Here is a 27244-nt window from a genome sequence, read left to right on the forward strand (position 1 = left end):
AGGACATCTTTCTCTTTTCAAGTCATTTGGCTTCATTGTTCCTAAACGTCAGAGGGGCATGCAAATTAGAGCGTGCTGAGAAGCTTTCCCTTGGCCCAGAGTGTTTTCAAAGAGCTGCCTGCTGTTCGGAAAGAGCCCTAAGCAGCTGGCTTCACTGAACTGTGGAACAAGCAGAAGGGTGTTAAACAATAGCTACAGGCTTCAGTCAGTTAACTCTAAATGTTAGCTGCTCTCCCTGGCTCACTTGCCAGCCTTCCTCTTAATTCAGCTTGCAAGCTTTCCGTGTTAGAAGGATCCCAGCCCCTGTGTCTCGGGTTATTCTTCTGTGTAGAGGGAAAGATATGAATTTAATAATATAAGGATAAGATATAATTTCATATGATAAATTGATTTAACGATAAATAATAATTGATAAATATCATTTAATATAATGAGTGATGAGAGCCAGCGCTAAAAACAGACTGTTAGTTTTTGGTTGTCTGCCCATTCTGGAACCTCGCCCAATCATCAGAAATTGGTGTTATCTAGAATTTTATTTTGTGAGTGAAATAGGCCTTAAAATTAAGGAGGCTTTCCCCCTTTCTGGACCCAGCAGTGTTTCTAACATGGGTTGTTTTCTTTATGTGGCTGATAATAATGGAATCTTAGCACCTTATAATCTAAACCTACTACAAATGTTTGTCACTCCTTGGTCACCTAGAAGAGGAAGGAGTATATTTACCCTCAAGAAGGCACAACCAGACCGTCCTGTGGGGCAATAAAGCTGGCCTTCCCAGAGATTTACAGATGCGTGACTTTGCCTTGGTCTCTGCTGTTTGGCTTGATGAGCAATGTTTTCCTCTTCAGTTAGAACCTTCGTGACTGAGTTTAAGTTAAAGAAGACTTTCCTCAATACTACTGCGGAAAACCATTCTGACACTCATGAGCTTGAAAACGAGATCGCTCAAACGGTAAGTTTCCGGACAATGCTCTGTACACTAGTCCCTTGTTTTCTAGACCAGATCTCATTCAGAATTCTACTTAGGGTCATCTATATCTCCCAGACTTGCTTCTCTATTCACAGGGAAAGTTCAAGGTGAGGTTTAAAAAAAAAAAATGTCTTGGAAATGGAAGAAGGGTGTAAGGATCTGAAGAGTGCTGCTTCAGGCACATCCTCACGCCCAATCCTCGTCTGCCAGGCTGTTCCGTTTTCTTGTGCAAACACAGAGTCGACAGGCATGGCGATGCCTGCCCCCATGTGAGCTTCGGGTGAAGAGGGAAGACCAGAAAAGCGCAGTGTCCCATCTGCTGTTGATACCTGATGTGACCTCCTGTGTTCTCAGAGCTTGGAGAAAGGCTCAAAGGATGCCAGCAGCCTGATCCCAATTCCAATTAGCTGGGCTCCTGAGCTCGCAATGTAAATTATCTAGAGGCCTTAGATGCTGTTCTTTCCCTCTTTGCTTTTATAGTAGGAAGGAAGAGTGGAGAAAAAGAAATGGAAACGAAACACAGACAATACATTTTGTTCTCAGCTGCTGCCCAAGTCAAAGATTTGGTGTTTGGGAACTGAAATTTGCCATTACACTAAATTAGAGATGAAATTAAATTAGATTTGCCACTACATTGAATTAGAGTTCGTATATTAGCCAGGAATTAAGTGTTCTTATAGGACTGTGAATTTTATTTGTATTTTAATTCCATTTCCATGTCTGCTGAGCATTTAATCTGTGCCGAGGACTACACCAGGTGCCCAGTCCTGTGAGAGGGTTGGCGACACATTTGCAGAGGGAAAGCTGGGAGGCTCTGGAAGCTGTCTCATCTGAGTCCACACAAAGCAGAAGCAGTGTTAAAGCAGTTTACTAGGTCACCTCTGTTACACTAATTGCAAGTCTGCAGGTTTCTAAGAGCACTCTACGGTTCAATAATTTACTAGGAGGACCCACAGAATCTATTGGAAGCCATTATCATCACAGATGTGGTCCACTGCACTGACAAGTTTTAAGTTAAAATTAGCAAAGGAAAGAGATGCATGAGCCAGAGTCTGGGGGTCCCAAATGCAGAGATTCTAGTTGCTGTGTCCTTGTGGTATTACTGACAATGGTGGTACCTCTTAACAACAGTGTGTGACTACATGGAGTCCTGCCAACCATAATGCTTACCTGAGCCTTGAGGTTTGAAACATTTTATTTGGATGTTGCCATATAGACATGGCTGACTGCCCATATGGCTGACTTCAGTCTCTAGACCCTCTTGAGGCTGAGATGATGTCATATTACCCAGAGTTCCCTCTATTGTCCATACTACTGGTGTGATCACATGGCTAGTGACAGGGGCTATGCCAAATACTCTGGCATGACCCAGGACTCCCAGCTCAACCAAAATTTTCAAGCAGGACACTCTGAATAATAGCTTAGAAACTGCCTTGCACGGACAGAGGCATGGTGTCTCCAGCCAAAAGAAGACTCAGTGCTCCTCCTGGTTATTCTGTAGACAGATATTTTCTGTCTCCTGGTTATTCTGTAGATAGATATTTTCTGTTTCTTGGTTATTCTGTAGGGAGATATTTTCTTCTAACATACTGTAGGGCAGTAGAGCCCTGTGCAAACGTGTAGTCTTTCATGTTACACTGCGCTAAGCAATTTGCCTAGTTTGATTGTTTCTTTGTTTGGCCAAGTATCATCACATGATATACTGGGCCAGGACACATCTGACCCCAACTAGCAGTGAAGAACTAAATGGCCGTCAGAGAAAGCATTGGCATGGGCTTTCTTATGATAGTAGTCTGTATATACCTAGATAAAAGGTTAATAAGGCAATAATAATAAACCATTGCTATAAAATACACACACATACATTATACTCTATGTATGCATATATACATATATATAGTAATATACATATATATTACTATATATACATATATATATATATATATATATATATATATATATATATATATATATATAGTAATGTAACATTCATACGCACAAACCATTTGGTAACATTCCGCACTTGACTCCATCTTCCCAAGTCAGAGGACTCTGAAGGCAGGTGGATCTACCTGAGCTGAGATACTGAGACCCTCTGCTCCATAAAAGGGAATCTCCAGCCTCGCTGTTAAGGAGGCAGACACAACACTTTGAGGTGCTCAGAGGCTTTCTGCTCTCTGTGGGCCAAAGGCAAACATGAAGCACATAGCTCTAATTTGTTCCCAACAAAAGAGCTCTTGACCTCCTGATGTCCTGTAAGTTCCCACAGAGTCTTTTTGAGGAAGACCTTTGCGTCAGATCAACTCATTGTAGATTATGAGGGGCCTATAGGGCCCATCAGACCTGGGGGGCTGAGAACTTTTTCAGCTAGCTTGTTCACGATGCAGAGTCCAAGTAAACAGTTGCCTGGGTTTTTGTTTTTGAAACCCTGGGTCTTAGAAGGGATCTTCTCCTTTGAAGTTGTTGAGGATGCTGGGCTGAACCATTTCCTGCTGAGATTTCCTTACTAATGCACTATCTGCCCTGGGGAACAACAGAAAGATATTTAGGGGATGTTGGGAGGTGGGGAGGACTACAAAGGCCACACTGCTTCGGGGTAAGCCACCTGCTGATAACTCTGTGGCTACAGAAACCACCTGTTTTATCCTGAAAATAGGAAATTGTCTCTTGGCTCAAGGATTTTGTCTGACAACCTGGTTCTTCATTTCAGTTAAACGTGTGTTTTTCAACATTGCCTGGCTATATCCGAACTACAGTCCGTGTGTCTAGGTGAGTGAATTTCTTTTGCTTATGAATTCATCTGTGGAATGGGGACTGGGGATGAGAAGTGCTGTTCCCAAATGGGTGATCAGAATAAAGCCAGTCTCAGTTTTACAGCCAATATACCTGGTAACCCAAGGCCACGGTCTCTGGGCCTTTCTACTCCCCCATTCTTTCCATGGAGAGTGGCAGTAACATTTACTTTGCAAGCTGCCTGGGACCCACATGTCATTTCAAGTCAGTTAAGGCCTTGCTAACTTTCCCCACAGAGATCCCAGTACAGTGGTCATCTCACTGCAAACCACCTTCGCCCTGGCCTCCAATGTGACGCTGTTTGACCTGGCTGACAGGATCCAGAAATATGTCAACTCCTGCAGATCCTCTGCTGAAGTCTGCCAGCTCTTGGGATCTCAGAGGCGAGTCTTTCGAGGTAAAAAGGGAGTCCTCTAGGGTGGGAACCTGCTCTGGCAGGCAGGCATAGACTTAGAGATGGGAGGTATTTGGGGCTCAGGCCCAGGAATGCTCCTTCACAGAGCCTGTCTTTGGAACGTGTAGCACAACCCTTCACGACACTCAGTGCACACATCTGTCAGCAGACAGCTTTTAGAGCATCAGCTCCTTGGCATCCGGCTCCTTCTGTTTCTTCTATACAGTGCCATGGTGAGAGGAAGATGTTACAGGAGCTGATGGAACCAAAAGCTGTTCCTCCCGTTTCCTGGGGAGACAGAAAGTGACATAAAGTGTTTATAAAGTTGCCAATGATCCAGCAATCTTTATATGGTGATGACTAAGAAAAAACAAAGAGCCATGTGCATGCAGTATTACCTATCTTTTGTTTGTTTTCTATCATGAGAGCATAGAATGACTGAGAGGGCACAGTGCAGGATGCTCCCAGGGGTGCCGGAACGATGGGGCTCTCCATGCCTTGATTCTTGTTTGGTCAGAGGCTCTGCCCTGCGTTAGGATAAGGCCAATGAGGAAAGTGATTCAAGACAAGTCTGGGAGACTTGCATCTTTCAGGGATAGTTTTATAGCTGGGAGAAGAAAACTTGTTGGAATGAGAAGCGCCCTAGGCACAGTGGGCTAGTCCCTCTTGGTGATCAAAGTGTACTCTGGATAGCTCATTGTACCACTGGATGAGGGCTGGCAAAGGAAGGAGAGCTTAGGCTAAGCCTCCCCATCTGGCATCCAGATGTTAGACAGAAATTGAAGGTATCAGGTTTTGGTGCCATATCCGTTGGTTAGTCTAGGCCATTCCCAGTGGGTCAGGATGTTGTAACTGCTGGTCCAGAGCTTTCCTGGCATGAACACGTGCACTGCAGAGCCCGTGAGCTGGTACTTACCCTTTCACCGTGAGATAGGCTCTGGGGGACTGGCTACTTAGTAACTGGGGGAGATGGACTGAACATAACAGAATTGAAGTGTCATGTTTCAAAGTTCATGCCCTGTTCTAGGGTGCTGGAAACCTCGAGGCTCTCTGGTTATGTGGTTTTGTTTCTCTTGCCAAGGGCTCTAGGGTACCATTTTTCCTCCCAGTAAGGTAGGTGCCCTTCAGTTTGCTAACCATTTCTAGACTGCACTTGGTGCGCTCAGCATTGGACCAGGGTACTTTACTTTTCTGTTGCCAGCTTGTGCGTGCATCTGTGCTCCACAGATCAAGTTGGCAAGATTGTGTGGATTTGCAAGAGCCAGCCCTAGCAGAAGTGCCTGCTCACCCAGCTGCCTTGCTTGGACTGCCCCCATGTGGCTTATAGGCAGACGATTGTCCCCATGAGGAGGCCATCCTCACTGCTCCATTCCAGTCCCTTGAGCATAAAGACAGCCATGCAACAGTAGCCAAAAGTGGACTCACATCTGTCTTTCCTCCAGACCTTCTCTGGGTTTTGCCAACGGATCTGGCTCTGTCCCTTGGTAATTTTTCTGGAGCTAAAGAGGAGGCTAGACCAGCAAGTGCTACACACCTCTGGGTTTCCAGCATCTGGGCAACACTAGGCTGCTCTGGACCCTGCCACTGGCAAGGAGGGCTTTCTCCCCTCAGTTCAGAGAATGTCCACCTCCTTCCTTTCAAAGCACATTAGTCTTCATGGTCTCCTGGGATTTAGACACTTTGGAAATCCCCCTTCATTGCCTCAGCCTTGGCTCACTGAGTGCCCATTGTCTATTTTGATGGATGTTATGCCCAGGAAAGACCATGGGAACTGAGAACGCAGAAGACTCACATTACCAAGGATCAATTTAAGTGAGATTCTGCATGGTCCCATTGGGTGGCTTTATGAGACACATTGTTTGAGAAGGCTGAGGAAAGCCACTCCTCGTTGGAAGGGCAGGGCCTCCCCTCCGTGTTCAAACAGAAATCTGGTGGTGGGCAGGCAGTGGTTGCTATGTCATGGCAATGAATATTTATTAGCATCTTAGATTAGTGGGCAGGATGGAAGGAAGACTTAACATTGACTTCCAGAAAATATCTAATCAGAGTCAGCATTTCCCAGCGAAGGATGCCCTGGATAGTCTTTATGCTTGGAGGTGTTTCTCTTCTAAGTCTCATTGACTGGTAAAGCCTTCAAAGAAGTCAGATGTAAGGTCCTGGAGGCTGAGTTCCTCCCTGGTGCCAGCTTTGCAAAGTTTGCCTGGTGAGATTTTTCTGTTTAAACATTTCCCCTTAAATACAAACTTTTTTTTTTTTTTACAATAAACAAAGGAGCCCAGATTTAACACGTCAGCTTCCACTGATAAAGGCAGGAAATGCAGCACTGGGAACTGAAGCTGTACCCTAATTCAACCCTCTGGGAGCAGACAGTCCTGGTTCTTAGGACTCTCAAAGGGGATAGATGCTGGGAATTCCACAAGGGGACCCATCAAGCCTTGGCGTCAGCTCCCATCACCAGAACTTGCCCAGGCAAGGGTTAATTTTGCAGTATTAACAGGAACCTTCTGAAGAGCTTGGGTCCTTTTCTTTGACAATACCTACAAAATTGGCGCCCACTCTCATCCATGCTCATACTCTTCCCATCCCCCTGCTGCTCTCCTCCTGGGTTCAACTTGCTGTTGACCCCACAACAGGAGCACACATCTGTCTTACTTTACCTTGAACATGTGTAGATAAGTTTTTAGCCACTGTCAAGTCGGTTTCATAGTTCTGTTTTCTCTGTGCACCCACTGACATGTGCATCTTTGCCTGTCTTGGGTGGTAAAATGTACCCTTTGTTATCTTTGCCATATAAAACCTCACAGAGGGATATGTCCTCAGCAGTGAATACTTTTTGATACTAATAAACTGATTCTTTATCAACCACAAGGTGAATAAAGCCCCCAAATGAACATGAAACCAGCCTTAAAGCTGGGCTCCTTCTTTGTCTGCCTCTGTTTCTCCTGGTGATGGTGTTGCTACTGATTGGGCCAGTAGGGCCCCCACCCCCACCCCAGCATATGCTCACCTACTGATCTCTGTGCTGAAGATCCAGTGCTGAATAAACCTTCCTACCACTGTAGTGGGAAGACAGAAAGACAGACAGCTTCCTGCCAACCCTGGGGAATCAGATTACCATTTAAACCTTGTTCTGTAATAAACCCCCAAAAGGCAACAAACACACTGAGGGCAAAGCAAGCTGCCTTACCACAGGGAGTGGTCATGGGCCCTTAGGACACACAAAGCCTGGACATGTTTCCACTTGAGACTGGTCGGACTGCCCTGGTTGGTTTGGGTCCAAGTTCTCAACTCCATAATAACGTGGTCACATTTTCTAGTTTGTTCCAGCTCCCCCACCTCCCTTACGCCCAGTCCTGTAACATGAAGATACAGAATACAACACACTGAGGCTGCACTTGTAGTTTGGGCAGCGCCCTTTCCTTCCTCAGTTTGGTTTCTCCATAGGGAATGCTTGTGAATATTTATTTACTGGTGGTGACCAGGGAACAAGAGGCAGAGACTGTGCAGGGCCTCTGAGAGGACTATGGCTCCAAGAAGACTCTGGGAAACTCTCTCCTGAGCCTATTGAAATAGTGAGTTCATGCGTCATAAGGTGTGAAGAAGAGGTTTGCTTTGGTCTCACTCCTTGTTTTTCACATCCCAGCGGGCAGCTTGTGTAAGCGGAAGAGTCCAGAATGTGACAAAGAGACCTCCATCTGCACTGACCTGGATGGCGTTGCGCTGTGTCAATGCAAGTCTGGCTACTTTCAGTTCAACAAGATGGATCACTCTTGCCGAGGTAGCTACGGGTCCTCAGCAGTTGAGTGGCGTATGCTGTGCAGGCGGTCTCTGCTCTGGGCAGGCGCAGTGCGTGCACTGGTGGTTTTTACTCAAGAGTGTGATGCTTTTAAACTGGGGGTAACTGGCTCTTGCTCTTTGGCCCATGCAGGAACAGTGTCCTTGCAAGTATCTCCTGGTGTGTGCTGGTCTAGCCAATACCGTTTTAAAGGGAAAAAAAAAAAAGAAAGCTATCACAAGGTCCCCTTCCCCTCCCTTGCAGTTAGAGGAAGTTAGAAAAATTAATTCTCTCCCCAAAGCTTTGACTGTTGCCTGCTTATCACTAAAGTAGAAATACAGGTACTGAGCTAGGCCTGGGTCTTTCAGGGGCCACTGTGGGTCAGAAGTGAGTGTACTCACCAATGCCCAGGACTCCCAGCTCAGAGCCACATTCTGCCTCACCAATCAGGTGTCCTCTTGAGGAAGCACTTCCTTTCTCTAAACCTCAGTTTCCTCTTCTTTAAAATAAATGTGGTGACACTTCATTAGATGTCCCGAGTAGTACAGAAAGCTGTGATTCAAGCTGGGCTTTGTAACCCACGGGGACCTGCTTTTGTGTTTATCTAGGTTGTTGATGATTTGATGGGTTAACATTATAAAGATTGCTTGGTGTGTTGGAGAGTAGAAATCTAATTCTGCCAGCCTTTGAGAAGAAGCCAAAATTCACTCCATTTGAGACAGAGACCACACCATACTCAATGAGTGTGGTCCAAAAGTTTGTCCTAAAATCAGTTTTATTCAGATCCAGAATGCTGTGTCCCCTGGCTTCAAAGACTGCTACAATCTGTGACTGTCAGGAAGGGTGGCTCCTTTGTCACACAGCATGGTCTCCAGTTGTAATGTGAAAGGCACAGATTTCCTGGTCAGTCAACACCTTGCTGGTGACAGATGTACTGAGATCCAGGTGAACAATCCACACAAGGGCAAGGTGACATGACACTTCAGTCAGGACTTCCCCTCCGAGGACTCATGTCATCAAAAGAATATAAAAATATATCTGGAGGCAGCACTTTTATCCTGAACCTTAGACCTACTGACAGCATTATGTTTAAATAGAAATTTCTTTAGAGATGGGCATTGTCAGCTCTCCACAAAGGACCTGCATTAGGTTTGGAAGAGCATCTGCTTTCAGAATTGGGCTTCCGGCCTGTCATGATTGGTCCCCAATATCCCATTGTCATGCCAGACTGTCACTTTGCCTCAAAAGAAAGAAATGTCCCTAGCTCCTTACCTGCTTTCCTGCCCTTCTTAAAAATGAGGTCTGGAACTCAGCTGCATGTGGGAAAATGACAGCACTAAAGTCTGTGAGTGTTGTGATATTGTGCTATGTGCCATGGTGCCTTCTTAGCGCTGGGATTAAAGGCATGCACCATTACACGTGGCAAATTTTTATTTTAATTTTATGTGTTTGTGGGTCTTCAGTGTTATGTGTGTACAAGTACCCCAGGAGTCCAGAAGAGGGCACCATATCCTCCAAAGTGGGAGTTCCAGGCGCTCAGGAGCCAAACTCCTGTTTCCTGCCATAGCAGTGAGTGCTCTCAATCACTGAACCATCTCACCAGCCCGGATTCTAGCAGTCTTCATCTTTTCAGATGGCAAGTGCCTTAAGACCCAACACTATGTAGGAAGGGTTCAAGTGTCTAATGAAGAGGCCATAGGACAACAGATATGGCTTGAGACCATCAATGTCTTGCAAAGGAGTTACGAAGTGTTACTTAGTATCCTGCAAAGGAGTTACTAGGACTCCACTGTGTATAACCTTGGTTTTGTTTTTTCCTTTGGCAGTAGGTGAAGCTCAGTGCCAAGTCAGTCATACACGCAAATTCTTGCCACATTGGTTCTGTCTCTAGTGCCCTGGGTCAGAGTCCCTCTGTGATGAGGAACTGGAAATGCCTTTACCAGCAAGGTTTTCCCCGAGAGTCCTAAGAGCACCAGGCACTCAATCTTTGATAAGTGATAGATACGCCCTTAAAAGAAAATAGTTTAGGGGTCAAAAAAAGCACTGAAGCCAAGCAGTGATGGCATATGCCTTTAATTCCAATACTCAGAAAGCAAAGGCAGTTGGATCTCTGTGAGTTCGAGACCAATCTGGTCTACAAGAGAGTTCTAGAACAGCCAGGGCTACACAGAGAAACCCCGTCTTAAAAAGCAAAATAAATAAATAAAACCAACAACTTTTTAAATATATTTATTTGTTTGGTTGTTTGACTGGAGGATAACCCAATAGAGTTGCTTCTCTTTCTACCATGTAGGTCCTGATGATTGAACTTAGGTCATCGGGCTTGGAGGCAAATGCCTTTACACACTGAGCCACCTCACCAGCTTGTGTTCTTTTGATTAGAAAAATGTCATTACATCAGGGGGTCTTTTGATGTTAACTAAGAACAGCCCCAGCCACTAGCTGGAGTTCATAAGCAAGACAACAGATGGACCTTGTGCATGGCTGGGTAACAGCCAGGAGCGGAGAGCGTCCCACTCAGCACCTGAGGTTGGGTAGGTAGATGGATGTAAAAATGTTTTCAGGAATGTGCTCAGAATAGAATGAATTGGGGATATCAGCCTACCTCAGCGCCAAGGGTGGAGAGGTGAGCAGTCTTCAGTCTTCGTGGATCGTTCCTGTAGTCTCAGCCAGAAGTCCTTCCTCATTCCACAGCCCCACCGAAGGCCCACAGTAGGAGGGGGACTGTGATCGAGGGTATGAAGCTTTCTACTCAAGCCTGGAAAAAGCTGGAGCAGTCTGCTGGTTCCACAGAGGAGGCCTTGCCCTCCCTAAGGCAGAGAACTCGGGGTGTCAAAGATCAAGGGATTCAGCCTCACCTTTTATCAAAATAGGATATGATTACACTCTATCTTGTTAAATAAAGGATTTGAAACACCTATTGAAAATTCATATCATGAGCTGGGGAATAGTGGCAAACACATTTATCCCAGCGCTCAGGAGGCAGAGGCAGGCAGATCTCTGTGAGGACAGCCTGGTTTGCAGAGTGACTTCCAGGACACCCAGGGCTACACAGAAAAACTCTTACCTAAGAACATTTTTAAAAATAAAATAAAAAACAAACAAACAAAAACAGAGAGAAGAAAGAAAGGAAAGAAGGAGGGAAGACAATTCAAGTAAAGAAAATAAGGTTTTTAAATATTAAAAAGGGGCCTGACAGGATGGCTCGGTGGGTAGGGACGTGACCCTGATACCTCAATTTCCACACCCCATAAAATGGCAGAAAGAACTGACTTCTGGGGTTAACCTCTGACCTCCATGTGTTCTGTGACATGCCCACACCTGTGCACACGCACATACATGCGTGTGCACACACACACAAGTAAAAATAAAATAAACATGAACTTGAAAAGGTACAGACTGGGCAGGGAGAATGAAATGAACAAGTAATTTACAAAAGAAGAGACACAAATGACAGTAACTTTTTTTTAAAAAAGTGTTCAGCATCCCTAGTCATCAAGGAAATGCAAATTAAAACTACTTTGAGATAGCACCTCACCCCAGTCTGAATGGCTGTCATCAACAAATCTGACAGTAAATGTCAGAGGATGTGGGGAATGAAGCCCTGTGGGGAGGCTCCTGGGTGGGGGGAGGGTGCACATCAATATGTCAGTATGGAAATGAGTTTAGAAGTTCCTTAAAGACTAAAATAGGACTACAGGAGTCAGCTGTTTTACTCCTGGTATCTCTGTGGAGAAGCCCACGTCCTACTGCACAGATGTTCACACACCCATGTTTATTGTTGCTCCATTTACGATAACAAGGAAACGAAACTAACCTAGGTGTCCGTCAACAAGTAAATGGATAATGAAATGTGGCGAGCACACACACGGAATGAAATGGAATAAGGCTCTGCTGTAAAGAAAATGGCGTTATGCTATTTGCAGGAAATAGACGGAATTAGAAGGTATAATGTTAAGCAAGGTCACCCAGACTAAGAAAGAAACAAAACAGAACCAAATCACACGTGCTTCGTCCTTCCATACAGGTCCTGGCCTGTAATGTAACATATGCAAACGGCGTCAGTGTAGTATAGCATTTAGAAAGGAGGCCAAGTAAGGAGAATACCAAGTGAGGAGGAAGGCAGAAGAAAGGCAAAGGGACACAGGCCATGAAAGAGAAGATAAAGTTAATTATTTTCTTAGTTTCAACTGTGTTGAACTTTTCTTTTTTTGTGGTGGATAAGTACATAAAAGATGTAACTGATAGTTAGTTAAAGTAAAACCCTAATTGAGGATCTATGGCTCTAGCCTAGAAGTTCTAACTGTGTTGAACTTTACAATAATATATAGAATTAAGAGCAGATCAAATGTGTATTTCAGTGGGTAGCTGAGAGAGTGATGTTTTTGTTTGTAATTTCATTACAATAAAGTGATTTTCTTTTCGAAATGGGGTCTTACTGTATAGCTCTGGCTGGCCTGGAACTCAATATATAGACCAGGCTGCCCTCAAACTCACAAAGACCTGTCTGCCTCTGCCTCTAGACAGCTAGGATTAAAGGCATGTACCACCACACTCTGATACATTATTACCAAAAACAAACAAACAAACAAACAAACAAAGATTTGGCTGGTTAGGTATGGCATGGGAAAAGGGTGTGGGGAATGGGGATAGTCTCATGTACCTGTAACCTCAGCCTTGGGGTGCTGAAGCAGGAAAATTATGAGTTGCAAGCCAGCAAATGTTCATATTTGAACTGTAAGTCAAATTAAGAAAAAGCTGGCTACTTTGTTGAGACTGGAGGGACACAGAATGTACAGAAAGCTAAATTGTGTATTTGCCCAGGAATTTACATGCAAGGTCTAAGATCAGAGACTAACCAGTAAGATCATGATTTGGAAGGTGTCAGAGCCCATGAAGTTCAGAAAGCACACCAGTGAGGGCTAGGAGGCTCCCTGTCTTTTTAGGCATCGGAGTCCACGAGAAGTTTCTCTGGGCATGCTCGCCAAGAAGTTACTATGGTATTGTAGCAATGTGGTCCATGGCATCCTGCAGTAGGTGCCACAGGGATTTCCTGTGGCTGCTGCTTAAAGTAAACAGTCTGCAGCCCTATCCGCAGAGAGTTCCAGGACAGCCAGGGCTACCCTGAGAAACCCTGTCTTGAAAAACCAAACCAAAACCATGGAAATTCATAGCTGGGTGGTGGTGGCACACACCTTTGAACCCAGTACTTGGGGGGCAGAGGTAGGTACATCTCTGTAAGTTTGAGGGCAGCCTGGTCTACACAGTGAGTTCCAAGACAGTCAAGGCTACACAGGTGCATGAGGGTCAGGAATGATGAGCCTGCAGAGCCCGATGTGTAGGAGATCAGTTCCCGGGGTATTTGGAACAGTGTTTTTCAAAGTGTTTTCCAGGTGGATTCCACAGAACTCTATTGCAGTTAATAGATGATGTTCAACAGTAGACTATACACTAGAAATACTCGGCTTCTGGCATTAAAGACTTAAGTGAAGAAAATATTAAACACATCTGCACAGATAATACACTTACACACAAATTCGTGGCAGAGCACGGGAAGTCTGAGAGTCCTCCTGTCCCTCCCGCCTGCAGGGTGTCTACCCTCCATCCCATCCTCAGCCCACGCTTACCCTTCCCTCTCTCAGTTCTCCCCTACGGCGTCTCGAACCTGCTCCCTATGGGTAGCTCTATATTCTGTGCCTTTATTTTTTTTTTCTTTTACTTTTTGGTCTGATTTCTTATACGATGTGTATCAGGCATTCATCATAAATCAAATCTATATCATTCCTCGCTACAAGGAATTTGTGAACTGGGGGCATCTTTCATTGTCTGCTTTCACCGGTGCATGGGTTAGCATTCCAGCTGCTTGGTTGAGTTATGTTGTAATATCGAAAGTGTCCTGTGGTCAGACAAGCTGGAGAACTGCTGATCCAGGAGCAGAGCTGGACCTTACCCTATCTAGTTACACAGCTATATTCTTGCCAAGAAAATTGGGGCATATCTAGATTTGGCTAGAATCCCTGGAACACATAACAGGGCAAGCATTTACTTATGGAAATCTGGGCATCAACCAAGGCTGAGTTTCCGAAGAGTATCACCCATAGCAAGTCTACCTCCTCATGGAAGAGGGCTAAGTGCGCCAGGCCACAACAATTGATGATCAACAATATAGAAGCAAGTATGTCCACGCTGTGTTATAAAGCAAGGCGACTTCAGGGGTGACAGTGTCTTATTTTATATCACCTCTTCAAGAAACCGCTGATGTTAGTGTTCTCTCATTATCCTCTTTTATTGATGGGAAACTGAAACATAATGAGGTCAAGAAAAGTTTCTTGATCATGACAACAGTGTCCGGGTCAGGATATAGATAATTTAAAAATTCCCTGCTTCTAGAATATTCCTGTGGATGTTTGGGTGGCTGGTGTTTAATCAATTGTGATTTCTGGTCACGTTAACCCTCGTGAATTTTTCCTTTTCTCTTCCAGCATGTGAAGATGGATACAGGCTTGAAAATGAAACCTGCATGAGGTAGGCTCCCTACTCCCTTTTTCTGATGAAGTTGTTACAAATGTCTTTTTAAAAAACAAAACAACAACAACCAAAAGATCCTACCCTAGGGCTGGAGACATGACTCAGAGGTTAAGGGCACTGAGTGCTCTTCCAGAAGTTCTGAGTTCAGTTCCCAGCAACCACATGGTGGCTCACAACCATCTGTAATGGAATCTGATGCCCTCTTCTGGTGTGTCTGATGAGAGTGACAGTGTACTCACGTATATAAAATCAATAAATAAATCTTAAAAAAAAAAAAAGATTTGGGGTTTGAGGATATTTCAGATGTGGAGTTTTCAGGAATGTTTGACCTGTAACAAATAGCTTGTTGATAATCAACAATATAGAATGATGTATGCTTATTTAAAAAAAACAAAACAAAAATCGACCCTAAAAGACACACCATTCAGCTGGGGCAGTGTGGTGGCACACACCTTTAATCCCAGCACTTGGAAGGCAGAGGCAGGTGGATCTCTGAGTTCAAAGCCAGCCAGGTCTACAGAGTAAGTTCCAGGACAACCAAGGATAAACAAAGAGACCCTGTTTTGAAAAATGCCTCCCTCCCCTTCCAAAATAAAAGAAAAAAGAAAGAAAGAAAAAAGGAAAGGGAAAAGAAAAAAAAGACAGACCATCCTAAGTAGAGAAATTCCTCACGTATGTCGCCTTGTTACAGATTTTGTGGTTTGAGACTGAGTCTTCTCTTGTCTCTCTTGACTTACAGTTGCCCCTTCGGCCTCGGTGGTCTCAACTGTGGAAACCGTAAGTATTCCAAAGGAGAGAATTGTGACTGGGTGGGGCCATGCCTGCTGGCAGGCTCCTCCCCTCCACTGTGGTGTGTGGGAAAACAAACTAACCAGAGAGTAAGCCCTATATGGTGCTGTCCCAAGCTCAAGGCACAGGGGAAGAAATAAAGCCCCCTGAAAGCTCTGTCTGTACCATGAGCATGGCCAGGCAAGCATGGGGTGAGAGGCATGGAGCTGAGCCCATGCTTAAAGAAGAATCCAAGACACTCATGAGTGTTTCCTGGAAACCATGGAATTGGAGGGAGGCTTAGAAGGACTTTGGGCAGATACATGGGTGGGGCGAGAGTAAGAAGGGGAAAACCCCAGTTAGAACCCATTTAGAGTCTTGGGGCGACAACATGGTGTTTGGGGAACAGTTTGTAAGTGGGTGTGCCCAAATTGAGGAAGGAGAAAAAGACAGGAAGCACAGCATTGGGTTTGCAGGGCACCCAGGAAGTGAGCTGTTGGGCAGGGGAGGTGCTGAGGCTACAATGAGTGACTGCTATGGAGCTATCTATCCATCATAGCACAGGGGAGTTATATGACTGAGGAGAGCCATGGAGACTGCGGTGAGCAAGAGAGCCCGTACAGTAGTCAGGAGACTAATGGTGCAGTGCCAGCTGAACACAAGGACCAGCCTCAGAATTCACCTGCTGTGAGGCAGTCTTACTCCCTGAAGGGGAACATGCATGGTCCAAGCCCGGCCAAGCATGCTGAGGGGGTGGCAAGCATGGTGTCTCAGTCTGGTCTAGTCCTCTCTGAGGAGAAGTTTGAGGCAGTTTAGATTTGCTTGCATGGGTATTCTTTTTGTCTTCAGACGCTTTTGAGATGGAAATTACCTTCAAAACTATGAAACAAAATTTGTGATACAGGAGAGATGGGAGAGCCTAGTGTGAATAATAGCAATCAAGACAGTTTTAGGAGGGCTTTGCCTTGTATGTACAGGTAAATGTGCGAATGTTAACTACCTAAGGTTGGAAGTAGACATGATTTTATTTCCTCTGTGTTGTGTATTGCCCCTCCCTGCTGCTAGTCTCTATTTGTACGCCTCACTTTTTATGTCTTCAGGATACCATCAAGCTTAGCTTAGACTACCCTACCTTTGTTCCTTCTGTCTTTCTTTCCTTTTTTTTTTTTTTAGGAAAAGTCTCTCTATGTAGCACTGGCTAGCCTGGAACCCACTGTATCACTGTACAGACCAGGCTAGCCTTGAGCTTTTAGAGATTCACCTGCCTCCTGAGGGCTGGGTTCCAGAACTTTCTACTATTGTGTTCAAGGGACTAGCTATCTTTCTAAAAGGTGGTATTGCATACACTTACATCCTGGGTTGTGCACCACTGATGTTTTATTGTTTGGGGTTTTTGTTTGTTTGTTGTTTTTTGTTTTTTTTTTTTTTTGTTTTTTTTTTTTTTTTTTTTTTTGCTATGAACAGTCATTGCTACTATCTGTCCAGGGAATGCACACCCTGCATCATCCATTTATTCTCTAAGCTTCTGTGGTGAGGAAATTGTCAAGTTAATCCCATTCTATAACCAGAATTTCTCTCAAGTCCCCGAGATCACTTTTCCCTCCCCATTTATCCAAATGACCATCATTATGTCCGGCAGAGGGCAGACCCCTGCCTGGACTGTCATCGGCCCCAGCCCACTTCAGGAATGAAGCTGGCAGTTTGTCATTAAACTTGGGTAACTTTGAGCTACATCAAGTTAGCATTACGAAACATTTTATGGTGGCTGATAAAAATGTTACAACTTGCGATAGCATGTGCAGGGCACTAGCTGGGCATGCTTCTGCAGCACACACTGAGACACATTTGCCAGCGGGCTCCTTATCTGAGGCCTGGGCCCAGCCCTGGGTATTGGTTATAGAGATGGGCGGACACCTGAATCTCTCCCCATTGGTGACAGAAGCACCCGAGGAGTGTTTTGTACCACCTAGCTAGCCTCAGACTCTTACAAGTCTGCTCTACCCTTCCCAGCCTATCAAGCTGGGTTTTCCATAGGCAGGAAATGTCTCTGGTTAGACTTCTCCACACACGTTGTTTTCAGGCCCCATGAGATCAATAAGCCAACCTCTTCCAGATACCGCTTGACCTCAAACTTCTCTCCTTTCTCCATTCCTGGCTGTCATCCAGTTCCAGCATATTCTAGGCACCAGGATAATCTGTGTCCTGCCTTTTCAGAGTGTTTTGTTAGCTTTCTAGTTCTACCCAGCCTCTATACCTTGCTTCTTGTAGAGTAGAAAATGTCCTCCAAAAGGGTAGGATGTGTCTTTCTCAAGGCTTTAGCTTTCAAGGACATGCAGGTCACCCATACTGAAAGGTCCGGGACCCCAACTGCCTTGTCCCTTTTCTCTCCTTATGGATTATTTGTCTTTGTTCATACCCCATATTTCAACAATTGTATCTTCTTATCCCCTTGTCCAGAATTCTTTTCTAACCAGACCTGTCCCTCCCCCTCTGCTGTCCCCTCCCCCTCTGCTGTCTTTTAGGCTTGCACACTTCCTTAGTTGCTTGAATTTTATGTTGGTTCCTCTGCACAGGTGTATACTGTCACCCCTGCTGCTTTGAGTTGCTTTAACTTTTTCCCATATCATGCATGTGTGTTTGTATATATGTGTATATATGTGTATAGGATGTATGTATATTTGTGTATATGTGTATATGTATACATATGTATGTGTGTATGTATGTATGTGTTTATTTGTTGAATTGGGATTTAACCTATCTCCCAAACTAGCCTAAAACTTACTTTGTAACCTAAGATGACCTCAAACTTGTAATCCTCCTGCCTTAACCCTCCAAGTACTGGGGTTACAGGCATGCACTAGATTGCTGGTCACTTTTTTCTCTTTTTCTAATTAATTATACTTTGCCATAGCATAGAACAATGTAAAATCAATTAGAGTCTAGGTGTAATGTAAGGGAAGGGAACCTGTATACCATCTGTCACCCATTACACGCCACACACCATCTGCGTGAGGACCAGCAGGCACCTACTAGACAGAGTTCCAGACCTCCTCCCTCCATACCCACAGAATCAGAATCTGGAAATTTATCAAACTCAGCAACTTGTTTATATGCTGCCTTGTGTGCATTCTACAGCTTGAAGAACACAGGCATCATCCTGGTGAATGTGTGTCTCTTTTTCAAGGAATTGGACCTCACTGGATATATGATTTTTTAACCTATTTTTTTTTAAACTTTTAAAGTTAAGGTTTAATTTTACGAGGTTGAGTATTTTGCCCATATGTATATATCTGCACAGTGTATATACTGGATGCCCTCAGAGGCCAGAAGAGGGTGGTGGGTCCTCTGGAACTGGAGTCACAGATGACTGTGAGCCACCGTGTGGGTGCCAGCAACCAAACCCAAGTCCTCTGGAGGAGCAGCCAGTGCTGAGCCGTCTCTCCAGCCCTGTCACCTGTTTAATTGTGCAGTGATTTAATTTCTACACTCTTACTATGTTAATTATGATACTGCCATACTATTCTATACTATAATTTCCTTCTGGTTACCTTTTACGACTGCTTTTTATGGGCTCATTCTCTAAGCCATTTCTCTGATTTATGGTTACTGTCACTTCATGACTGCACAACTCGCACCGTTGTTCCTCGTTAGTTTCTACCACAGACATTTTTGTCTGTCCCCTTTTCACGCCCGTTTCACATGCTCTTTGCTTCAAAGGGTCTGGCTCTCCGATGCAGTCCCTTCCCTAACGGCTTTGCAGTGACTTTTTAGAGCTGTCTTTTTGGTTTCTGGTCTCTTCCAATGGACTAGAGCATCCCACTTAAGGATATTCCCAACTGTCTCCCAACCACCCAAAAACCTGGTATAGAAAGAACTTCTCACTTTGCTCTCCCTGCCATCGCATGCGACCACAGGGAGATTCAGATCAGGGGGAGGGAGTGCTGTGTGTCAGCTGGAACAGCTCAGCATGCGCGTAGCTCAGTGCGCATGTCCAGAAAGCCAGAGACAAACCAGGAGGAAAGCTTACTACCCACCCGCACCTCTGTGTTAGCCGTCCGTCCAGTGGCCTCAGCTGGTGTCGGTCCTTTCCCATTAGAACCGGAGGCGAGCAGGGCGTGGAAGGAAGAGAATACTATTCTGTATTTGATATCCCCGAAGCCTGGTGAGATGGAAGGGACAGAAACCTCAGCAGAGAGTGAAAGAGTCACATGGAAAATTCTAATGGAGGAGAAAAGGCACTGGGTAGTGGAAGGAGCCCCTGCGATTCACACATAGCTTGGAGACTAAAGAGGAAGAAAAAGAAGGCCATGAGCTGAGTTGGAAGAGAATGGGAAGGCTTCAGAGACAACACTCTGACCTTATGTGGTTACGTACTGAACGGATTTTAAACAAAAATTAATACAGCTTCCTAGAAAGCTCTGTTCGGCAGTTGAGAGTTCATCGATTGAAGTTCTGGAGTAAGGCTGGCAAGCTTAAGCAAAATTTATTGGAAGGACATGTCCTGGGACCTGAGTGTCTGTTGTGGCAGGAATCGCTCTAGTGGGCAGCTGAGGTCAGAGATTACAAGAGCACACCCAATCGAGACTCCACCTCCTCTCTGCTTTTGCTTTACAAGGCTGTACACAGTCTTCCCAGACCACGTGGTGGAAAACGGAGTCCCCTTACAGCTCTTGAGTGTCTGTGTTGTGGTTTAGTCATTTTGAAAGAGAAAGTTCTCTCTGCTTTCCCTGTGTGTTCTTTCCTCATCAGCTGTGGCTGAGGATGTCAACAGGAGTGACCCCACCCCACCCCCCATGCACACGCGGATCGAGGAATTAAACCATTCCCGGAAGGGGTGGGGTACACAGACAATGGGTTTCTTCCAAATAACCAGGGAAACAAAGCCGAGAGAGTTCCTGGAGGAAGGTGGAAACCAAGGTTGGTTTGCTGGAAAAATCGAGCAAAGATCACAGCCTCAAGCTGAGTGGACAGGCGCTGGTCAGCACTGAACCATCAGTTTGTGTTCATCGGGAAGGAGGCTCAAGCCCCCCCCCCCCCAATTCCCCCAGCATCTCCTCACACTAGAAAGCACAGGACAGATAGAGATGGCATCCCTGTGTATCCTGCGGAAACATTCACAGCACCCGAAAAGCTGGAAGCAAACATGACAGTTGGCATTGGGGAGAAAGACCACCGCGTAAAGCCCAGCAGAAAGCTGAAGTCAGCACTCACACCCACAAGATCAGTTAAAATGATTCTGTAAGACAGTGCTCTTGGTAGAGATGGGAAAGGGTCAAGGACATCTCTTCATCCTGTTTCCTCTTATTATTTCTCTTTTTAAAAAATGTTTAATTTGCATACACATTCAAGTTTCACGTTGGCATTTTTCAAACAATTCATTTAGAAATGGTTAGTTCTTTTTACTCTATGAATTCCTCAAGTCCCTCCCAACCCCCATAGACTCCTTTCCTGTTGTCACGTGTGTACTGTCACCTCCCCCTTAACTCCTAGTTGTCCCCTCTCCTTTTCAGTTTTATAACTCACCTCACTTCTCTCCCCACATTTAAACATTACACATGGGATCACTTAGGATATTTTCCCACTCCATCCATGTTACTGCAAGTCTCATGCTGCCATAGAACACGCTTAGTAGTGTTCCCATTACTGTGACATCCAAACATGGGGCCTTTAAGAACAGAATACTGTTGTGTCTTACCAACGTATTAGTCCACAGTGAATGTCACTAGAAGAAGAAAAGGCAATGTATGGTAGTTGGTACCTAAAGAGAAAGATGGGGAAATGAGTAAGATTTTATTTTGTTTATTTAAAAAGCTATCCAGCCAGGTATGGTGGCACACACTTGCAACTCTAGTGTTTGGAAGGTTGAAGTAGGAGAATCATGAGTTCGAGGCCAGCCTGGGCTACATGGTGAATTCTAGGCTAACCTCGGCTCTATAGCCAGAGTTATTCTTCCCTGTGTATTGTCCTCCTTCTACTTTCATGCTACTCTTGTGTGTATTCATATTTCTGAGTCTGGCTTATTTTATTTAACATGATGCTATACAGTTCCATCTATTTCCCTGCAAAGTATATTTTTTTTCAGACAAACTATTTCAAAGAGGAACAAATGTGCTATAACCTTCAGCCACTTGCAAGGGTCACTCCTATAATAGACATTTGGTTGTTCTGCTATAAGTAAGAACATTTAACCAGAGATGTAGGATAAAAATTAAGCTTTTTTGTTTGTTTTTGTTTTTTGAGACAGGGTCTTTCTGTGTTGCCCTGGCTGTTCTGAAACTCACTCTATAGATCAGGCTGGCCTTGAAGGTACAGAGATCTGCCTGCCTCTGCCTCTCTGCCTCTCTGCCTCTCTGCCTCTCTGCCTCTCTGCCTCTCTGCCTCTCTGCCTCTCTGCCTCTCTGCCTCTCTGCCTCTCTGCCTCTCTGCCTCTCTGCCTCTCTGCCTCTCTGCCTCTCTGCCTCTCTGCCTCTCTGCCTCTCTGCCTCTCTGCCTCTCTGCCTCTCTGCCTCTCTGCCTCTCTGCCTCTCTGCCTCTCTGCCTCTCTGCCTCTCTGCCTCTCTCTGCCTCTCTGCCTCTCTGCCTCTCTCTGCCTCTCTGCCTCTCTCTGCCTCTCTGCCTCTCTCTGCCTGTCTGCCTGTCTGCCTCTCTGCCTCTCTGCCTCTCTGCCTCTCTGCCTCTCTGCCTTCCTCTCTGCCTCCCTCTCTGCCTCCCTCTCTGCCTCCCTCTCTGCCTCCCTCTCTGCCTCCCTCTCTGCCTCCCTCTCTGCCTCCCTCTCTGCCTCCCTCTCTGCCTCTCTGCCTCTCTGCCTCTCTGCCTCCCTCTCTGCCTCCCTCTCTGCCTCCCTCTCTGCCTCCCTCTCTGCCTCCCTCTCTGCCTCCCTCTCTGCCTCCCTCTCTGCCTCCCTCTCTGCCTGCCTCTCTGCCTGCCTCTCTGCCTGCCTCTCTGCCTGCCTCTCTGCCTCTCTCTGCCTCTCTCTGCCTCTCTGCCTCTGCGTGCTGGGATTAAAGGCCATCACTGCCCAGTTTAGACTTTGTTTTTTAAGAGAAGAAGAAACTGGGCATAGTAGCACATGACTGTAATCCCAGGCTCAAACAGGAGGATTATTTCAATTTAGAGACCAGCTTGGGCTACATAGTAAGTTACAGGCTACTAGGCTATACGGTGAGAGCCTATCTCAACTTAAAAAGAAAAAAAAAAAAAAAAAAAAAAAAAAAAAAAAAAAAAAAGGCAGCCAGGCAATGGTAATACTCAAATTTAATCCCGGCACTTGGAAGGCAGAGGCAGGTGGACTTCTGAGTTCAAGGCCAGCCTGGTCTACGGAGAGAGTTCCCTAACAGCACACATACACACAAAGAAAAAACAAAAAAATTAAAACACCAGGGGAGTCAAACATGGTGACAAGGGCCTGTAATCTGAGCACTTGAGAGATGGAGAGGCAGGACACAGAAGTTCAAGGCCAGCCTTGGCTATATGAGTTCCTGTCCAAAAGGGGGGTGGGGAGGTGCAGGATATAGGGAAACCAGATGTGATTGCCTGTAATCCCAGCACTCTGAATGTAGAGGCTAGCAGGAGTTCAAGGGCATGCTTGGCTACATAGCAAGGTTAGAAGCCCACCTTGGCTACACGACAGTTTGTTTCAAAAATGAAAATAAGTAAGTAAGTAGAGCGTTAGAGTCACCAAAGTCTCCTGAAACAGCAAACAGCGAGATCAGACTTGCTGTCTGGAGAAGACATGGCAGGAGCTCAGGGCACAGCTGGCAGAGATGAGCAGGGATGGGGGCTGGAAAGATGGTGTGTGGTTAAGAACGCTAGCTGCCTGTCCAGAGGTCAAGCGTTCAAGCCCACCACCCTCACTGGTTTGTTCACAACTCCCTGTAGCTCCAGTTCCATGGGGTCTGCCACCACCCTCTTCTGGCACATACACACACAGGGCACACACAGACACACATACATATACACAAATGATAAAATCAGTTTTTAAAAAGGGGTGGGGGTAAGAACTGGAGACATGGTAACCATTAAGGTGGTTAAGAGCACACGTTGCTCTTCCAGAGGACAGAGCAGGTTCCATTTTCAGCACACACACATGGTGGCTTACAACCATGTGTAACTCCAGTTCCAAGAAATCCAAAGCCCATTTCTGATCTCCATGGCCAGTGATACACAGTTTGTTTTTTTTTTTAAATATGAACAGTAGATGCATCGAAGAGGTGTGTTTTTTCACTCATATGTGCACACAGGCATGCACACACACTAATATATGAAATTAAAGATAATTATGTAAAAGTAATAACACAGCAGGAGTTGACACAGACGAGAGATGCATATTATCAGAGGCAAGGGAGAAGAGGGACGCATTCCATAGTTTGGCCTTGTTCCCTCTATATTGTAGAGCTAACCCTTTTCATAATAACCTGGCCTCTTTGCTGCTCATTTAAATAAAAGGACAGACAAGGGGTGTATAACTACCAAACCCAGGAAATTACCTGCTGTTCTGGAAAGCCTAGTCAGTACAAAGTTAAGAAAGGACATTCACGGATCTCAGGTCCCAGGAAGTCAAAGAACGTCTGGTATTTCTTGGGAGCCGGTTACGACAGTGGGATGGACCTGGAAAAGGAGGATTCAATAGTGGGGTAGCCCTAAGCAGTGACCCTTGCCTAAGCTTCACGTTTTGCTGTGTCTTTATAACCTGCCCCTGAAATTAAAGTTGCAGAGCTTGATCAAAACCCCAGATTTGGGCGGTGGTGGCACACGCCTTTAATCCCAGCACTTGGGAGGCAGAGGCAGGCAGATTTCTGAGTTCAAGGCCAGCCTGGTCTACAGAGTGAGTTCCAGAACAGCCAGGGCTACACAGAGAAACCCTGTCTCAAAAAACCAAAAATAAATAAATAAATAAATAAATAAAACCCTAGACTTGCTCTCCTCCTTTGTGGCTCTTGTCCCTACATTCTTTTGCCCCCTTCCCGGGGGCCAGGCACATAACTTGTCATTTGTTGTGCTGTAGCCTTGACTTTATAACCATGTCTGCAAATCATGGCTCAGTCTTCGGATACTATAAAGAGTCTGGCCATTTGGGGCTAGAGAGATGGCTCAGTGGTTAAGAGCACTGTCTGCTCTTACAGAGGACCTGAGTTCCACACCCAGAACCTACGTGATGGCTCACAACCCTCTGTAACTGTCACAGGGGAACTGATGTCCTCATCTGGTTTCTTTGGTCATGTCACAAATAGTTGAATAAAATATTGGTAATGAAATAGAAAATAAATATTTTTAAAAAAAAGAAAGTAAAACTAGTTATTGGCTTTTCATACTAGATCTTGCAACCTGAGAAACCAATTTTATTTCCATGAAAAATGGAAATTTTCATATAATTTATCATAAATTTTGCTACAATATACAGATATAAAAACCCAACTAATTAGATATGTTAGCATTACTATATATGGTGTATGCTTCTATCAGTGCTAATTTCTGGTGTTGGGAACCGCGCTAGCCCACATTTGGGTGGCTGAATATGTTGAGGCCCGAGCTGCCCCACTCTGGGCGGCCAAAAATGTTGAGGCCCTCTCCACTCCATGCATGGCAGCCACTGTTTCCCGGCCCAAGCTGCCGATCCGGTCTGCGGGTCAGGGTTCAGCAAGAGAGAGAGAGTGAGGATGGACTCAAAGAATGGAGACCAGACAGAGTGTGATTCAATCCCGTTTATTCTTCAGTCTCTCTTCCTAGTCCAAGTCCCAAGACTTGAGTTCCTAGTTCCTAGTTCCTAGTTGTACTCCTTGTTGTTCTCTTCCGAGTGTCTAATGTCTAAAGTGTCTGATTCTCTGATCTCTCTTCTGTCTGCCTCTCGCCTTTATATGTCTCACTTCTAAGCCATGCCTTTTGGTCACCCCTTTAAGTCATGCCTTTAGGTCTTGTCTCTAAATCTGATCCCTAAGTCACACTCTTAAATCACACACCTTTAATCTCACACACCCAAGGAAAGTCCTGGGTATCTAAAGCAAGATGTTATCAGAGTGTGTTCAGCTGTTGTAGGCTATTGTAATCCAAGTCTCATGTCAGGGTATATGGCTCAAGATGGCTGCAAAGCTGATAGCCGCTTTCTGCTAAAGGTTGGCTCCCAACATTCTGGTAATTAAATTAATAAATCTATAAGGAGCCTTCTGGGTCTTTGGCATGGTTTACGCAGTGACTCCAGACCCTGGACTTAGCAGACTGGTAACATTTCTTCTGAAACTGAAGAGTTTAACCTGTCTCCATTCTGTTTTACCAAGTAAGACCCTAAAACTGAATCAAACATCTGGTGTTTTGTTTTCTTTTTGTGACAGGGTCTCACTGCAGCCCTAGCTTGGCTGGAACTCACGATGTAGACCAGGCTGCCTCTGCCTCCAGTGAGGAACTCACAATGTAGTCCAGGCTGCCTCTGCCTCCAGTGAATCTATATCTTTATGGTTATCATTAAGATAAAAAGTTAAATTCCCTGATGTATCATTTTCACATGATAAAAAGCACTCAGGTGAGAGAGAAAATAAGAGTAAGGTCTTTCAGGATGGTTCAGGGAAACTTGATGGTTGCCTGTCTCTCTTTTGTGGTTTAGTGACTCACCAGGACTGCTCTAGAGAAAGAAATTTGGAGCTGAAAGGGGGAATCCTCTCAACACAAAGGAAGCAGAGCTCGAACCTTTGAGGATCTCTGGGCCAGAGAGCAGGCTGGGAGAGAGCAGCTAGGGCCGTGCTGTGGAGGGGGATGGGTGGAGGGTTATGACTGGGTATCTCCTGCCAATCAACTTTGTTTATTCCTTTGTCTGCTCTGTTTAGCCTATCAGCTCATCACCGTGGTGATCGCAGCAGCAGGAGGTGGCCTTCTGCTCATCCTGGGCATCGCACTCATTGTTACCTGTTGCAGGTGAGTGGTGAGACCTCTCATTTAGATCCCCCTTTCATCCCCTGTGCTATATGAAGGTAGATTCTTAACCTAGCACCTGGGAGACTGAGGCAGCAGGAAAATGGCTCTGAGGACAGCCTGGGTTTATAGCAAGTTCTGGGTAAGCCTGGGCTACATAGTAAGACCCTGTCTCCAAAGCACCAAAACTACATAGATAACACAATCAACGAAATAAAAAGGTGAATTGGACTTTATCAAAATGGAAAACTTACAAACTCTGGAGCTGAAGACATGGCTTGGTTAGTGGATCACTTGCCGAGCCTGTGTGAAGCCCTGCGCTTGCTCTGTAGCTGCGAGGCATGGTGTTGTCCTCCTAGGATCCCGGCCCAGGAGGTGAAGGCAAGAGGAATCAAGAATTCAATGTCATCCTTAGCTCTAAAGCAAGTGCAAAGCCAGCCAGGAATACAGGCAGCTGTGTTGGTCACACACATCTTTAATCCCAGCACTCAGGAGGCAGAGACACCTGGATCTCCTTGAGTTAAAGGCCAACCTGGCCTACATAGTGAGTTCCAGGTTCCAGGACAGCCAGGGCTACACAGCAAGACTATCTTAAAATAAATAAATAACAGAAAATAAGAAATGCTGATGAGAATGTGGCAGGATTGGAGTCCTTATGCATTCATGGCTGGCAGGGACAGAAGAGAGTAAAGCGGCTTTGAATGTCTGGTAAGCCCAGGACTCCCAGTCCCAGGGGATGCCTAGGATGCCTACAGCACATCCACACAAGAACTTGGACCCGTCTATTCACTTCTGTTCCTGAGAGTCAAAAGGGGGAGAGGGCAATCCTTGCGCCTATGAGCTGACAAATACAAAACCCAGATGTGACAGAGAGCCACATTCTGTCAGCCACTGACTGACACACAAGTGACCCTTCAAACCCTTGTTCTCAGTGAAATGAGGCATCTCAACCATCATCTGGGGTGTGATAGGAATATGAGTTATTAAAGTCGCTGCATCTAATAGAGACAGAAAGTAGACCAGTTGGGGTCTAGGGCAGAGGTCAGGGTGGAGAAGTTGGGGCTAAGGAGTCTGAGACTTCTGGGGGTCACGAGGTCGTCTTAAAATTGGGATGATGGT

At 45.4% G+C, this 27244-nt stretch overlaps 1 protein-coding gene across 1 annotated transcript in view; it reads left to right on the forward strand.

The window, feature by feature from the left end:
• Heg1 (heart development protein with EGF like domains 1) overlaps nucleotides 1-27244 on the forward strand; it is an 85622-nt gene that overhangs the window by 48849 nt on the left and 9529 nt on the right. Inside the window, exons 10-16 of the mRNA XM_034514971.2 lie at nucleotides 847-950; nucleotides 3679-3737; nucleotides 3998-4158; nucleotides 7799-7933; nucleotides 14413-14455; nucleotides 15198-15235; nucleotides 26041-26128. Of these exons, the coding sequence (XP_034370862.1) occupies nucleotides 847-950; nucleotides 3679-3737; nucleotides 3998-4158; nucleotides 7799-7933; nucleotides 14413-14455; nucleotides 15198-15235; nucleotides 26041-26128 (628 nt within the window). The remainder of the gene's footprint in view (nucleotides 1-846; nucleotides 951-3678; nucleotides 3738-3997; nucleotides 4159-7798; nucleotides 7934-14412; nucleotides 14456-15197; nucleotides 15236-26040; nucleotides 26129-27244) is intronic.

Source organism: Arvicanthis niloticus, chromosome 12 (assembly GCF_011762505.2).
Source record: "Arvicanthis niloticus isolate mArvNil1 chromosome 12, mArvNil1.pat.X, whole genome shotgun sequence".
In the NCBI taxonomy this organism is placed as follows: domain Eukaryota; kingdom Metazoa; phylum Chordata; class Mammalia; order Rodentia; family Muridae; genus Arvicanthis; species Arvicanthis niloticus.